Consider the following 15,338-nt stretch of genomic DNA (forward strand, 5'->3'; position numbering starts at 1 on the left):
CAAAGCTAGCAGTCTCATATCTAGTAAACCGATATGATTTTATATGAAAATATAAGGAGATTGAAAATTTTTGGTTCGAAAGTCACGCGAACTTGTTGTAGGATTGAGAAAATGGAATATTACCATTTCCATGCGAACTTTTTGGAAAAGATGATGTTTCTTTGTAAAATACGAGATATGGCAGCTCGAAGAATTCCTACGCAAGTTCGTTAATATCGAATGAATTGGTTTACTCCTTATCCCACTGAAGACGATTACATTAGATGATACATTGCTTCAATATTCGTTTGGATACGAAATATGTTTGAATTCGATAAGGGACCGACGCGAATGCATAATGCACTTCTAAATTTATAATTGCATCAATTTGAATAATTTTTCTCTTATTTCGAACTCAAGCATGTTTCTTCCTATCGCGCCTAACGAGACGCCGTATCATCTAAAAACCTTCCCAAAAATCGATTCTCCGCGCGTATAGCAATTAAGGCATCGAAGCAACGAGCCTGTGCGTATTGTTAGCGATAAGTTGAGCCGACCCGCGCGTAATGTCGGGCCTCGAACGCCAACGAGAAGGGCCAGTGTGTTAAGAAATGGGTTTGTGAGGCCAGGTGGCGTGGATCAAAGCGGACACCAAGGCGATCCTGGCGATTCACGAGCACGTGATCACGAACAACGCGCGTTTATCGGCGACTCACAATGACTACAACACGTGGACGTTGAACATTCGCGGGACACGCCGCGAGGATCGAGGGATTTACATGTGCCAGGTGAACACGAATCCCATGAAGAGCCAGGTACGTGAAACACCATCGTTCGCGACAGCGTGGCGCACAATCGAAACAACCGTAAAAAATTAGAAGAGAAAGAATGCCACGAAGAAGTGAAGAATCTTTTTATACCAGACTCGGGTTGGATTTTTTCATTGCGCGCGACGCTTTCGCTCGGAGAGTATTCATTTTAAAGTGAGATCCATCCAAGTAGTTGCCTCCACTGACCCGTCGCAGGTTGTGCTAAATTTCGCAGAGTCATGCTCAAAAATTCTATCGAGATTTGCATCTCTGAAACACGCCGATCCTTTGTTTCGCGTTCGTTGTACTTTGCTTGACGAAAAACAATGATGACGCGCGAAAACGTGGCTCGAAATCGAATATATATATATATATTTTTTTTTGTCGATATTAACCTTTCGCGAACAAACTTACAAACTTTGAATACAAATATGGAATTATGTATTTATCTCCCTCGATATATTTGTCGAACAGTTTGTCTTCGGATCCAGTATCTCTATGGCGTTTAAAACTATCTTTGCTTTCAATTTTGATATATTAAAGTGTTTTCAGTGCATTCAAACAATGAAGAACAATTTTTTACTTTGAATTTGCAGAGCGCATTTTTGGAAGTGGTGATACCGCCTGACATAATATCCGAAGAAACCTCGAACGATCTAATGGTACCCGAGGGTGGATCTGCGAAATTGGTGTGCAAAGCTCGCGGATATCCAAAACCTGATATCATCTGGAAACGAGAAGATGGCGCCGAGATCATTTCCCGCGCTGCACTCACCGGTGGGAAAACAAAAAGTAAGCATTACTTGATCTATATTTTTATAATTAAAAATGGTACTAACCCAGACCTGATCCACATCAAATCAGAATCAACTTTTAAAACACATTTGTACATAATTGGACACGGTTAGAATATTTCATTCGGACAATCACGAAGCAACTCGTTTTTATTCCATTTTTCTACTAATAAATTATCAACGCAGACAGTACATTTTGATTATATCAATTTAAAGCTGAATATTTTTCGCATCGGTACCTTCGCAACGTTTACAATTTTATACTTTCACCTGCTAGTCACACATTAATTAACGAACACCGAAACCCGGGCTACATAAACGCACTTTTCAATTTGTTCGAAACATTTTTCACACACGTTCCACGCCGCGGAACGCAGCCTCTTCATAAATTTATTTCGAGCTTTGCGATCTCTTTATATTTTCCACCGTCAGTCACAAATTAATTAACCGACCCTGTAAACTCGTGGCCGGACGAGCTCACTTTTTCGCTTTGCTGAAAATTCGTTTGCCATGCACATTTCAAGACGCTAAATGCACGCTATTCATAAATTTATCCGTATCTTCGTCATTTTTAAACGTTCAGTTTCGCCCGTCACAGATTAACGAACGCTGCCAGTCGCGAACCGCGGGAATTCACTTTTCGCTTTGTTCGAAAAACATTTTTCAAACGCATTCAACGCGTAGTGTTTCCCCTCGTCGTTTTATCGGATATATGTGACCCACTATGAAACAATTACGCGAAAGGGAAACACAAGCGCCACCGTGATCGGTTGCCGTATTTTAAATTGCGGTAAATCGACGGTAAATAAAACACAGATTTATCCAACGCTCGGAACGAGAAAAGATAGAAAAAATGAGAGTGCCAATGGTGCGTGCGCATTATGGCAATGTCTTTCCAATACGGGTAAAGTGGTTCGTAAAATTGGAAAATAGTAGTGATAGGGGAACTGGTGACGTGGTTAGAACCACCTGGAAGGAATACATTCACAATAAAAATTATTTTCAAAAACGAATTTGTTGTCAAGCTGTATTATAATAATATTGTTATTCATATCACCAATATTATATTACTAACGGTATTATTATTACATAGTTTGACAACAAATACGTGCCTGAAAGCAATTTCATGTTGCGAATGTGACCCGTCTTGTACTTTTTTGTTCGGATGTAAATTTTGTATTGGCTCTCTAATCTGTGCCACAGAGTTTACAGAGAAGCTAACAGTGTGGCGTTCGGAAATAAATATTTTTACAGGTGGTTTAGTCAAGCTGGAAATTCTAAACTGATTATCGTTGTTCTCGCGTTTCACGACAGGCGGCTCGAATAAAGTGAACCACACATGACAATCCCTCGACCTATTGAATTCACGGAGAGCTTTCATTCCCCACGAAACGAGACTGTCGCCACTCGTATTTCGAGACTTCACTTCCAGCTTCCTCCCGTTACACCGAATCATGCGAATACTCGGTCCGCCGATGCTCGTTATAATTTGGTTTAAGTAGAACTTCTAACCAGAGGGATGAAAAAGTAATTCGATCGGGAATTCACGCGGATGTCTTGTACATGCAGAGTATTTATTTGGCTGAGTCATTTTTAATAGAATTACCTACATCGGAAATTTGTATTAGACAGCGAGGGTGGAACGGTGTTCTCACCCTCTCATCCAAGCTGTTTCTTTACATTCTATAAAGGGTGAACAATATTGAGTGAATTCTATCGACGCCGACGTATTGAATCGAAAGGAACGGTCGTAGGAAAATACCGTCGATTAATCTAATTAATATCAGAACGGTGTAATCAAATTACTGATTGATTCGATTCGGAGTAACTTAAAATTCATTTGTTCGCCAAACTCAAGAAAGAAATCCCTCGTCATCTTCAGATAAATAAATACCAAGATTTATACAATAGTATACGAAACAAGGTTTTAAGTGAATTATTCCCCCAGGAAGAAATACAGTAACAATTTGCGCACGAATTAGCATTAAATAGAAATGTAAATATTAGATATCTTATGCAACGCGAGCTGACAATTTTCGTCTGCATAAATTCACCTCCGAAAAACGCGATGAGTATTTTTGTACAGCCCGTGTACGTTATATCGGACAGGCGACAGGTTTTTGAATAAACTCCGCGCGCGTTCCATGGTTAAAAACAAAACCAAAATGTCGTATAAATGTGCTTCGGATAACGCTTCGTTAAAAAAGCAATAACAAAAATACATAGCAACGTGATAAATAGCAAGCCATCTCCAGTTCGGACGCAGCGTTCGAATAGGTATCAACGATGTCATGCTAATTGGCCGATACGTTCTACCTAAACGTTGGATCGCAGAATCGTGTTTGATGTTCGAAAACCGTGGCAAATATTTTTCTTTTTACAACTGGTATATAAAGCTAAAATTCTTTAACGTTTAAATGAGACCAAACAAATTTAATTTTAGCGTTGTTTTATAAACGGCTAATTTCGTCGTAAATTGCGGAACAAATTCTAAATCCCCTTCCGTTTCTGTATTGCAGTAGCCATCGCCCAGGGTGAAACGCTGAACTTGTCGAAAGTAACCAGAAGCGAGATGGGCGCATACCTGTGCATCGCAAGCAACGGAGTACCGCCATCAGTCAGCAAACGGATGATGCTGCACGTGCACTGTAAGCAAGCCCTAATATCGTTTCCGCGGATACTTTCAACGGGAATCTGTCTCCCTCCGAAGATTATATCTTCTTAGTCGCGATGGATTCTGCTGATTCGCTCCGCTCGTCGGGGTTAACTTATTTTTCGAAATCCTATCACGTAGCAACGCGCGTTACCGCAATTGATTGTTATCCATGGCCTCTCCAATTACTCTGCCCCGGTCTAATAACAGCCATGGCCTTCTGGAAGCCACGAGTAACAATTTCGTTAAATAAACAGCTGCACGCGTTTTATCGTGTTAAAGTGGACGTACCTAATTTGAGAGTTGACTCGATCGATGAGGTTTTCAATCCATATCGTTGATCTTTCGAGGGAAATTTTGAATGGATTTTATTTCTTATCCAATCGAATACATAGAAACCAAAACAATTTTTATCTGTAAGCCAATTTCAACGTACAAATGTGTCGTTTTGCTTTAATATGGTATACTCTTTAATTTTAAAAGCCCTTGTGATCGTACGTTATAGTAATTTCTCACGTATAAATGCAAGTGTAGACTTAAGAGTAGATTTAAGAATTAATTTAATGATAGACATCGTTCAATTATCACGTGGAAAATATAAAATCCTCCAAGATTTTAAAATTGATTCCACTTCCTTGGAATTTCTCCGAAGGAAAGACCATTGTACACTACTTATCGAAACATCCTTATATATTTCTAAACTTTCGCCATTTATTTAAGTACTATGCTTGTTTTGAAAACTTCGCTTGTTAGCAACGAAGAAAACTTAACTATACGGTGGCTAAAACCTAGCTTTATTGTCAAGGAGTCCACTTTGCTGAGACATAATATCAACGTTCCGAATGTTGTAGTTTTTATCTGTTACAAAACACGAGCGAGTTGAATAGTTTAAAAAAAAAAAAAAAAATTAGAATACAGTTGGAACATTTAAAGAACTTGAAATATAAAAATAAGTTATCTACGTTGCACCTACTGATGATAATATACACAAAGTACGATAAACCAGAGTCCATTAATTAAAACTGTAAAATTTCTATCTTTTACCGGATCCAAAGGATCCACTGTCAAAGAATTCTTTAACCGTTTGCAGCTTTATCGTCGCGCGTGTACGCGCGATAAAAATTTCTCGCAGTCGGTGAAATTTCGAAATATGCAAATAACTTCATCGTGCCTGTTACCCTGACTGATTCCACGTGACGTTGTACATTGAGTTACATCGCGCGATACACATACTCGTAATATATTCACCAGTATACCGAATTGTACACGTGCGAATTCCACGACCTACTTTCCGACCTCAATGCTGTTCGAAACAGTCTCGCTTCAGAATTTTTCCGCGGGATGTTTCTTACACGACGCGAGACAAACTTCATAAATCATTACAGTATTTTACCTACGGAAATATAATAACGGTTTTACATGCTTATCTTTTATTACGTTTTCGCGTATTTTATTTGATTCGAACGAAACAGGTATATTGAACAATATCATTTGGGAATAAAAATTTCGGGTAAAACTTTGTAAGCATACGTTAGAATTTATTTTCGCGTTTCTCGTCGCGGGAAGAAGTATATTTTACGTGTCGAAATCAAATCTAAACTTCTTTCATTAAATTTATTAATTATGCGACCCAATGAAGTCGCGTGTTCAGTCAGGCGAAGCAAACTTGGCTCCTATTTCATCGATTAAGACGAACCTAACCTCAGACCACCTATTACCTAACAAGTGTTTCACCCATTGGAAGTTACGCGTTCTCCGAAGTGTTATCCGTGGAAAAGACGACTTTCTCGCGCACCATCTCACGGAAACGAGACGCGTTGCCAGCGGGTAGAATAAAAAACCAAACGAAACGAGAAATATAAAATAAAATTCCTTTTACTGTTCCCATCGCGGCGTCCCGAAAAAGTGTACCATATTCCCGCCATTTAGGCACGGAACGTTTTCTCTCAGTCGCGTGGAGTGTACACCTACGAGAGCCTAGCCTGGCTCAAGGAAAAATTCTTGTTTATTCGGATGAAAAATCAACTTTGTATTCAACTCGACAGTTAAACTATCACCGATCTATACACCGAGAAGTACAAGCATACACAAAGACAATTATTACACAAAGCTACTGTAACATTACCGTTACACGAAGACTTCTCCGATATATTCAACGAGGCCCTCAACAACCCTGCAAATAAATATTCCAACCCCGCCAATCTTCCTGCGAGGCCAGCATCCAAGATATCAGTGGGTGGTAAGACCAAGAAAAAAAAAAAAGAAGCCTTAAAAAGAATTTGGACCACCCCATAGCCAAGGACCACCCCAGTACACGCATTTGCAGCGGCAAAGGCAACAGCGAGCAGCCAGCGCGCAGGGTAGATAGCCATCGTCTCCTTCTTTGCATAATTTCAGCGCGGCAAAAGGGAAGCTCCCGCGCACGTATTAGAAAAGAAGAAGCCCTGGAACGAAGAAAAGCGGAGGGTTGCGAAGAGCGGGAGGGCGGGAGGAACGGTCGGCTGCGTCGGAGGCGGTAAAGGGAAGGAAAAAAAGGAAGCAAAGGTAAAATACAGCTTAAATAACAGCGCGAACCGACGTTGGCTAAGGCGCGGCGAAAAGGGGGATTGGAAGGAGCCCAGGCGGCTACAGGAGCGTCGAAAGGACAGAAAGATAATAAAATTACACTTGAGGCGGCGATATACCTACTCGTCGTTTCGAGTTTAACGTGGACAACGCGGCGAAGGACGCGCTGAAAGAAGGAACAAGCGGGAAAAGGAACTAGAAGAACGGCGGAGGAGGACGCGTACAAGAAAGGGGGATGAATCGAGATGGAAGGAGCGACTAACAAGGGTTGGCGACCTTGTCCGGTGGTTTCGGGGTGAGAGTCGGATCAGAACGTAACGGCAGACGAGTGCACGATAACGCCTGAGTGTCTAGGGCTTGGACAGTCGTTATTATAAATTAACAAGACGATTACGTCGCGATACTCTGCGACACGTCGCGATGGGTGCTTGGCTAAATTGAGGGCAAAGAGGGATGGTCAAAAATTGGATGACTGCGGGAGGACGATCGATGTATATATTCAGTATTTAAGTGTATGGGTCAATTTTGACCCAGCTCCACAGAACACCGGTTAAACGACGCAATAACAAAACTACGACGCAGCGTAGTAGCAATTTAGAGCGTTTACGAGAATCAGTATGAATCGTATCAAATTGAACGAAATAAAGTACCTAACAATAAAGTTACATTGTGTCCTTCAAGTTGTCGAGCTCCGATCCAAACTTGTAATAACTTCCATAGCGATGCAGTACACCAGTCACTTTGTGCCGGTACTCAGCGAGTTCGATTACCGAATATTACTCAACTTTTCGTACTTCTTCGTAACGATTTCCACGGTTTCCAACTCGTAAAGTTTGGCTTAGAGTGCACAAAGAACGCAATAATGAAATATTAAATGGAAACCTTCGTAATCGAAAGCATTTTCAAAGGAAGACACGCAATTGGTAATCTCCAATTTTGACAAAAAATTGGCACACAGATACGCAATGCCACGTATCGAAAAACAATGGAAAACCTCACAGGATTTTAATTACGTGGATTTAATTAAAATTCTCGGAGACATTGAGTGCTGCAAGAAGGGTTGAGTATAAAGAGATCTTGTTTTCGACAAAGAATTATTACGCTACCGACAAATATACGGTCTAAATAATGATTTCTCCGAGTTATTTAAAAATATTCAGGTATCAAAGACTCGGACAAAGAAAGGTTCTATTTCGAATATTTTTCAGCGCATCGTAATCAAATTCCCCGATGAATCGACAATGTTACATTGTTCTAAAGTTTATAAATTTCGTAGATTGATAAGATATTTCTACAGAAGCTACATATATTTTTATTCGATATTCGTCGTCGTATGTATATGTATCGCTCGATGTGTGTTCTATGGCGTCACTTTGTGACACGTATCGGATGATATATGTACGGAGATTGACAGCTAGGTGACATTCAATGTTCGAACTACGTGGCAAAATTAACGAGAAAAAAAGTATATATATTTCGAAGAATGATTGACGCAACAGACGTCGAGAAATTAATTTCTAAATTAATAACTAGATCAAACGGTTACGTAAAATATTTAAAAGACTTCCGTAGAGAAGTTGTCAACAAGTAAAAATATGTTATGCACGATGGGTTAGTATTTATAACCTAACGTGGGGCCTTCGATATTTTCTTCCATCGAATGATCATTTCTTGGCACCGTACAACCAAGCGACAGTCCAGCTCGAGGAAAACTGTAGATAAACCGAAAATGGTCGAGGGCGTGAAGACAGGGAAGTAAATAGAAAGGCGCAGCGATAAGAAACGAAGGAAAGGAAAGGACGAGGGAGGATCTAGCGTCGGAGGGTCCAAGGGAAGCCAGAACGTTGCGAAGACGACGAGTTAAGTCGCGGTTACGAGTGCGTTCTCGGTGTCTTGGATCCAGAGGCGAGGTAATTCTTCCCCGGAAATTGGATGTACCCAGGTTCATGGTACGATCTTGCACCTGCCCTCGGGCGATAAGATCGTGCGGGATAATCGAATTTCATTGAATACGCTCCGTGCCCGCAGACCGTATAGACGATTGCGTCCGCGAGCTATTGCTTCGAAATTCCAGCGATCGAGGCTATTGTCGATAGAGAGACCGGAACGGGAAGAAGGACAAACTGGATCATCCACGGAGATGGCTGGATCGTCTCCCGTGTTGGTGAGATCCGGCCGATCGATCTCTCCTCGCTACAATTTGTGCACCGCGAAGCATAACCGAACCGATAGCCACTAAAAGTATTATCTGTCTTCGTAAACAATCGATAATTGGAATAGTAAACGTGCGACGACGGTGCATAGTATGTCACTAAAGTATTCGTTCACGGACTGCTGATTTTAGGCTTGTATTAGGAGTTTCGATAGATGATTTATGAGGCCAACAAGACAAATTTACTAGAAAATTAATTTTATTTGCACCTCCTCCGACTTACTACAAGGATATAATTACAGGTTTGTAGAATATATATACCTCGGTAGTTTTAGCATTAAAATGCTGAAATATTTAAAAAAGAAAACAATTTAATTTTAGTACCAGAAACACGCGACGTTCGAATACGTAACGGAGAATACGACGTTCAACAGTTTTATCGGGACAGTTCGATTTCGTCGAAAGGTAGGACGCAGTGATAATTTCGAACGTGTGGCGTGTACACGTGTGGCAGAGGTGGGAAATCAGATTAATAATCTCTGGCCTGTGAATTAAACATGCGGTGGCTCAAATTCAGCGCGTAATTCCCAATTGTGCAATAGCTGGTCATTATTGCGCAGAAAGCGTGCTTAACCGTTGCCAACACCTTCCATTTTCCCCCTGTTGTACGACACTTGAATAGCAACGTGCGAATGGAAATAACTGACGCTTCGAGTGCGCTCGCAGAGGTCCGGTTAATTGTTGGTTGGTTACGACCGATTTATTAGCCCCGCAGAAAACAAATTCGACTGTTTAATTAGACTGTCTTATATCGACCGAACAATGCGTCCACCGTTCTCGATGCGTTATTTAATTTATTACCCATGGTCCGCAATTATCTGCTGCCGCGGTTCGTTAATCCGCCGGGCTGCAGAATCGAGCGGTGGATAAGATTTGAAAGGAAACGCGGTATATAAATTTAAAGAAAATATTATAGCGAAAACCAAACTCATTCCCGAGTTGAACAATTATTTGTTCAGTATTAAAAATCTAAAATCTGATCGATTGAACTTGTTTCTATTTACTAAAATGAAACGTGCATTACACGTTTTTGCCAAGCTACTATTTATTTAACTAAACATGGGAATAGAACGAAGTCTTGGCGTGAAGATGTTATGGCAAAATATAGTTTATGCGATAAAAGGGGATCCGATGTTATCTTATTAGACGAGAAACACCGCATCCTTCTCGTCTAGGAGGCGACGAGAATTCTACTTTTCGTAGACCGTACTTATCGCGTGGAAACCACAGACAACTAGGGAACTTCTCGGTAGCGCAACCAGAAACCCCTAATATCTTGCCTTGTAAGCTTATTTTATGTCAACGAACACAGCGAACCGTTTAAGGGAACTTGTACTGCGTCTGAACGAATCTGTACGTTGATTGGGAATCAGTGTTGGGCACCGATTACTTTTGTAATACGCAATTTTGTGACATAGAGTCACGGAATAATGATTTCATTCGTTTGGAAAGTGTATGTGAAGTGATTTAACGTTCGATAGCTCCAAAAATTTAAAGGAATTTATTCTTAATTTTCTCCTGTCCACATTCTCCATTAAAAAGTGTCTTGGCAAAATATTCAAAAAAGACTCATCCGATAGAAAAATAAAAACGAAAACTATATAAAAAAGGACTATATGTATAAACTAGAACCGTCGAGGTGTAAGTTCAGAGTACCTTCATTAAACAATTAATTCATGCCCCCGATATGAATGTAACTCGAAATAAATAATTAGTAGCGGGTTTCACAACCAGCAGAGATACGAGAAGTTTACTTCGAAATGCGGTCTGCTTCCACGGAATATTTCGACCGAGAAAATTAAAGGGTCGAATCTACCTGGGGAGGTAACTATTCCACCCTAACTAAACGTGCTCGCCGGCTATCTATCTAGTACGCTTCACTCGCGGGACTTAATTTAGACTCGCGCGGATTAACTTCTAACTTTTCACCGACTCTCCAGCCACTGTAAAACTCGTTGCTTCCCGATCACGCTATACCTTTTCGTAGCAATCGCGATTAACCTGCGATCGGTTAACGTGGTTAAAATATTTGCGTTCGACTACGCCATGTTTGTTCTGGCTCGTTCAGTTTCTCGCCCGTTTGCAGGGTTATCGCGGGAAAATCTATCAATTTTACCGAGAAAAAGAGTGATCGAATTTACCTTTTGCAAATTCGAAGAGAGTCAACGGACGTAAAGTAAAACTCGATGAAACAACCTTGGATCTTCAAATTTATTCTCTCTGCTACTCTTGAAACATTTTCTAAATCTGTTGTTCATTTTCGATTTGTTTTTTCCCCTTATCATTTCCATATCGAAACGACAGAATCTTCCACTGTCCAATAGACCCGATAGCGCGAGACTCGCGACACCGTTTCGCCGAACGCTGGGCGAGTTCTTCGCAAATTGAAGCAGCCTCGCGCTACCTGCATTTATCGCGGCTGTCTGCGTTAATCAAACTGATTACAACTGCCGTAAATCACTGCCAACGGTGGGAACAATTTCGGGGCCAGTTCACCTCTTCTGGGGACAAATTGTTCGAAGCTTTATTTCGTTGGCCTCGCAATTCCGTCGCTTTCGTACAATCATGGGGGTGGAATCGGTTTAATTGTTTATGACGATACGAACACGGAGAATTTACGAGTACGCCGTCAAGAAACGTATGCACGTACCTCCGTCCTTGTACATTCTATTTTTTTTTTTTTTTTTTTATGGGCAAGACTTACAGTCTTCATGGCGTACGATTCGTATAGCGATCTTGCTAAAATTGTAACAGTTTATTTTAGATACTTGATTGGACCTGCTACTAATACAGTCCGTTTAAGTCTATTCTATTTGACTCTACTTCTCCCCAATTAATTGCGTCAGATATCGTTTCAATCAGTTCCGAATTATAAGCACCGCAACCATCGAGGAATTCGAAAACGAAACAACCGGAGTCCGTCATTAGAGTCCTAACGACCGCGGAACGTTTCGCAGAAATAGCACCGATCCCGAAACAAAAATGACCGCTTTTACTGTCCGCACTCGAATCTGAAATTCCGCTTCTTGCGTGCACGGATAAGAACTTTTACGCGCGTACCTTGAACTCCAGTATTGGATTTCCGTCGCCTCTTTTACCTCTTACACGTTAAACCGAAGTTTACGATTTCTGCTTTACATCTCTTTTTTATGCGCCGCGCTTTTTTTTTTAGGCGGACTACCGTGATTTATGATCGCGTTATCGTTCGCAACATCACGACCGAACGGATTCCTTCGTCGATAGAATCGTCGTTTACACACGGCACGGGCCAATGACAGCAGTCGAATCCGCGTTGTTGGGTCGAAAGGGACTTAGAGAGCAACGCGCAACACGTCGATGCGACAACGATAATATTTCTCGTTTATGTCTGTGAAACCTTTGTAGTACGAATGGGCGATTTTTTAACGACATATTGAGGTGATGATCCAGGCGAAGACCTGGTTGAAAATATTCCGTAATAAGATGCTAGAACCAGTTACGGAACGTTGAGTCGATTGTACTGTTACGATGGAAAATCAAATTTGTAAGTCGTGGGAATACCATTTATTAGGGCCGCTGCGCACGAGCGACACGCGTCACTTTGCAAACGCGTCAAAATGACGCGACGTCCTGCGTGTCCAATTCTCTTCGTAGTACACACGAGAGACAAGCGTCCGTTCCGATGCTCGTACGTTCGGTTTGAATGCAACCATAGGGGATGTCAAAACGTAGAGAACGAAAAAAAAGAAACAGTTACTCGATGCTCCATTGTTTGTCATGGGATACGTATATCAGTCAAAGGAAACATAAGGCATACGTTTTAAATGGTGTCGGATAAAGGCTTCTGAGAGAAGCATTAATTTTTTCCGATTGATAGATTCTTGAAAACATACCTTTTTCTAGAAAACGTTCATTTCTTTTTGAACAAAAATACGCTCTTTATTGAAGCATTGAAAAGAAAATGGTAAAAATAAAAGTATCATCCTAGTTTCATTTGTAAACATGCTATAAAGGGAGAGGGGAATCTCTTCTACGACGAATTCAATTGCCCCAGTTATTCGCTTCCCTTTATGTCTCATACTCTTCAAATTTTCATACGTTCTCAAACTTTACAAATTCGCTAAAAATGACATTGTCCCCATATGCTCCAGACTCATCGATTCGTTGGCAATTTCTTTCGAACGTTTTCGGTCAGAAAAATTCAATTAGTAAGAATCTTTTACTATCGTCCAATAAAGGACATTAATTTATCGTCACGTAAGATTAAAAAGACTCGACGGAGTTACTTTTGATAGTTGTTTTTGTTCATTGCTTTACCAGCAACATACAGAATGTTCAAATTGAAACATACGAAATCGTGTGAACTGGATTAAATTTTAATTTTTAAGTTATTATAAAGACATCGGCAGATACTTATTAGTCGTAATATTCCAGTGTACCTATAATATTTTTCTATTCGGCAAATATCCTTCTCCACGAGACCCGCGAGAGCTAACAAGTATTCCGTGGCTGGCTGTACATTATTTCAAGATTTATTTGCGCGAAAACACCAGCGGGTGGCGCAAAGTTCCGTCGTGTTTCATCGGTGTCGAGTGCATCTTTAAACCGTCTATCAATATTGAACGAAATAACGTCGTACCGATCGTCTATTCACGCGGAGGGAGGGGTGGTGGAAGAGGGGAGCGGGTAGCGATGCAGGAAAGCACGGAGGTTATAGTATTACCACGGAAGTAGGAAGATCTGTCCTTTGGCTCCGTAGCAGAGGGAATTCTGCTTTCCATGGGAGACCCAGCCCACACGAAACCACAGTCTGCTCCCTGACCAGTCAACCCAGAAACCTATTACAGGATTTCCTAGCGTTTTGCCGCAGCACGGCACAGCGTATTTCGCTCTCGACGATATTCTAGCCGGACATCTTTAATCGATTCGCTGCTTTAACACTTTGAACGTCGAACTGGGCTCGAACCTTCTTCGTCCATTATTTGGGAAAATTGACGCGAGATTTTCCAGTGATACCAATTTTCAATTTTATGTTCAATCGCACGAAGCTACCACGATATACAAAAATGCGAAGAACGCCAACGATTATTCCCAAAGTGGGAATTCCAATAGATGAAAATAAATTGTCGAACGTTGGTAATTCAAGTTAAGAAGAATTTATTGGAGCTTATCGCGAACTTGTGATATTATAGCGTTAATTCTCATCACGAAGATCGGCTACCTTCGGCGAAACCACATAAAGCGGCTTGACCAGCCGACCTGGAAACCTATTAGGGCGTCCCAATGTTTCGCCTTACAGGCTTACTTCATCGCCGCAATCGCATCAGGGGACACACCTTCACGGGATTCTAAGCTATTAGCCGGGATTTCTCTTTCCTCCAATTTAAATGATTTATTTCGCGGCGAACCGACCTATCTCCAGCCAAATACCATCGTGGCCCCTAACGTTTAAAAGGAACGCCAGCTTTCCGAGGTCTCGCCTTATTCTTGTTGGTTCTTTCACGATTTCATTTCTCCAATTACAAAAAAAAAAAATTGATTAAATTCAGATTAGTAAATCCAAAGAACGATTTCACTTTAAAGAAGACGACAACAGACAGTTTTGCACTTGAAACTTTTATTAAATAATCTGATAAAATCATTCGTTACGTGAATTTTTATGAAAAGGATGCGTACATTTTTTACGGGATGAAGTGATTTTAAATAAAATCGCACTCAATGCTTGGAAGTCGGAAAAATCAAATTGAAAACGCAGACAGTCGATACTGACACTGTTGATTGTAATAATATACATTTTGGCGAAAGAATCGTACTTTAATGTAATTTTAACGTTTAGCAGATGGGAAGTAACTATGGCTGAGGTAAATTATTATAAGTTAATTACGCGATCAGCAACAGGGTTACTAATCGTACAGACGCAATCTATTAATCACATAGTTGCAGTTTATTGTAATGCAACCGACACAACTACGTAATTAATTAATTTAGTGTTTCGCTATTGTACGTTTGCAATCGCATTAATTCAGGATGGAGGGAATACAATGACACTATTAAATCTGAAATAATTTAATTCAATAATCGTTAATAGTCGTTATTTACAAGTAATTATGGGTAGTAACAAAATTTGTTCAATGGCGCGTACCATTTTACACGTGATTCTTTCATCGAAAACGTATGATGTTACGTTTTTCGAACGATGGAGAAGAATGTTTCACATTTTTCAAATATTTGTACATTTTTAACAAGCCTCGATTGGCCAAACGAATCCAATAATAAAATCGAGTATTTCTTGCTCACATCGTTCCATGGAAAACCGAACATTTTTCCTGTTATTTATATATATGGTG

At 40.6% G+C, this 15,338-nt stretch overlaps 2 protein-coding genes across 9 annotated transcripts in view; one reads left to right on the forward strand and one right to left on the reverse strand.

Annotated features, from left to right (window-relative positions):
• LOC128887565 (uncharacterized) overlaps positions 1–15,338 on the reverse strand; it is a 191,656-nt gene that overhangs the window by 154,802 nt on the left and 21,516 nt on the right. The window lies entirely within an intron of this gene.
• LOC128887559 (lachesin-like) overlaps positions 1–15,338 on the forward strand; it is a 175,552-nt gene that overhangs the window by 142,933 nt on the left and 17,281 nt on the right. For all 7 annotated transcript variants that reach the window (XM_054143579.1, XM_054143580.1, XM_054143582.1 and 4 more), the window contains 3 exons: positions 609–794; positions 1,385–1,580; positions 4,102–4,230. In XM_054143579.1, coding sequence (XP_053999554.1) covers positions 609–794; positions 1,385–1,580; positions 4,102–4,230 — 511 coding nt within the window. The remainder of the gene's footprint in view (positions 1–608; positions 795–1,384; positions 1,581–4,101; positions 4,231–15,338) is intronic.

This window comes from Hylaeus anthracinus, unplaced genomic scaffold (assembly GCF_026225885.1).
Source record: "Hylaeus anthracinus isolate JK02 unplaced genomic scaffold, UHH_iyHylAnth1.0_haploid 11989, whole genome shotgun sequence".
Taxonomy (NCBI): Eukaryota; Metazoa; Arthropoda; class Insecta; order Hymenoptera; family Colletidae; genus Hylaeus; species Hylaeus anthracinus.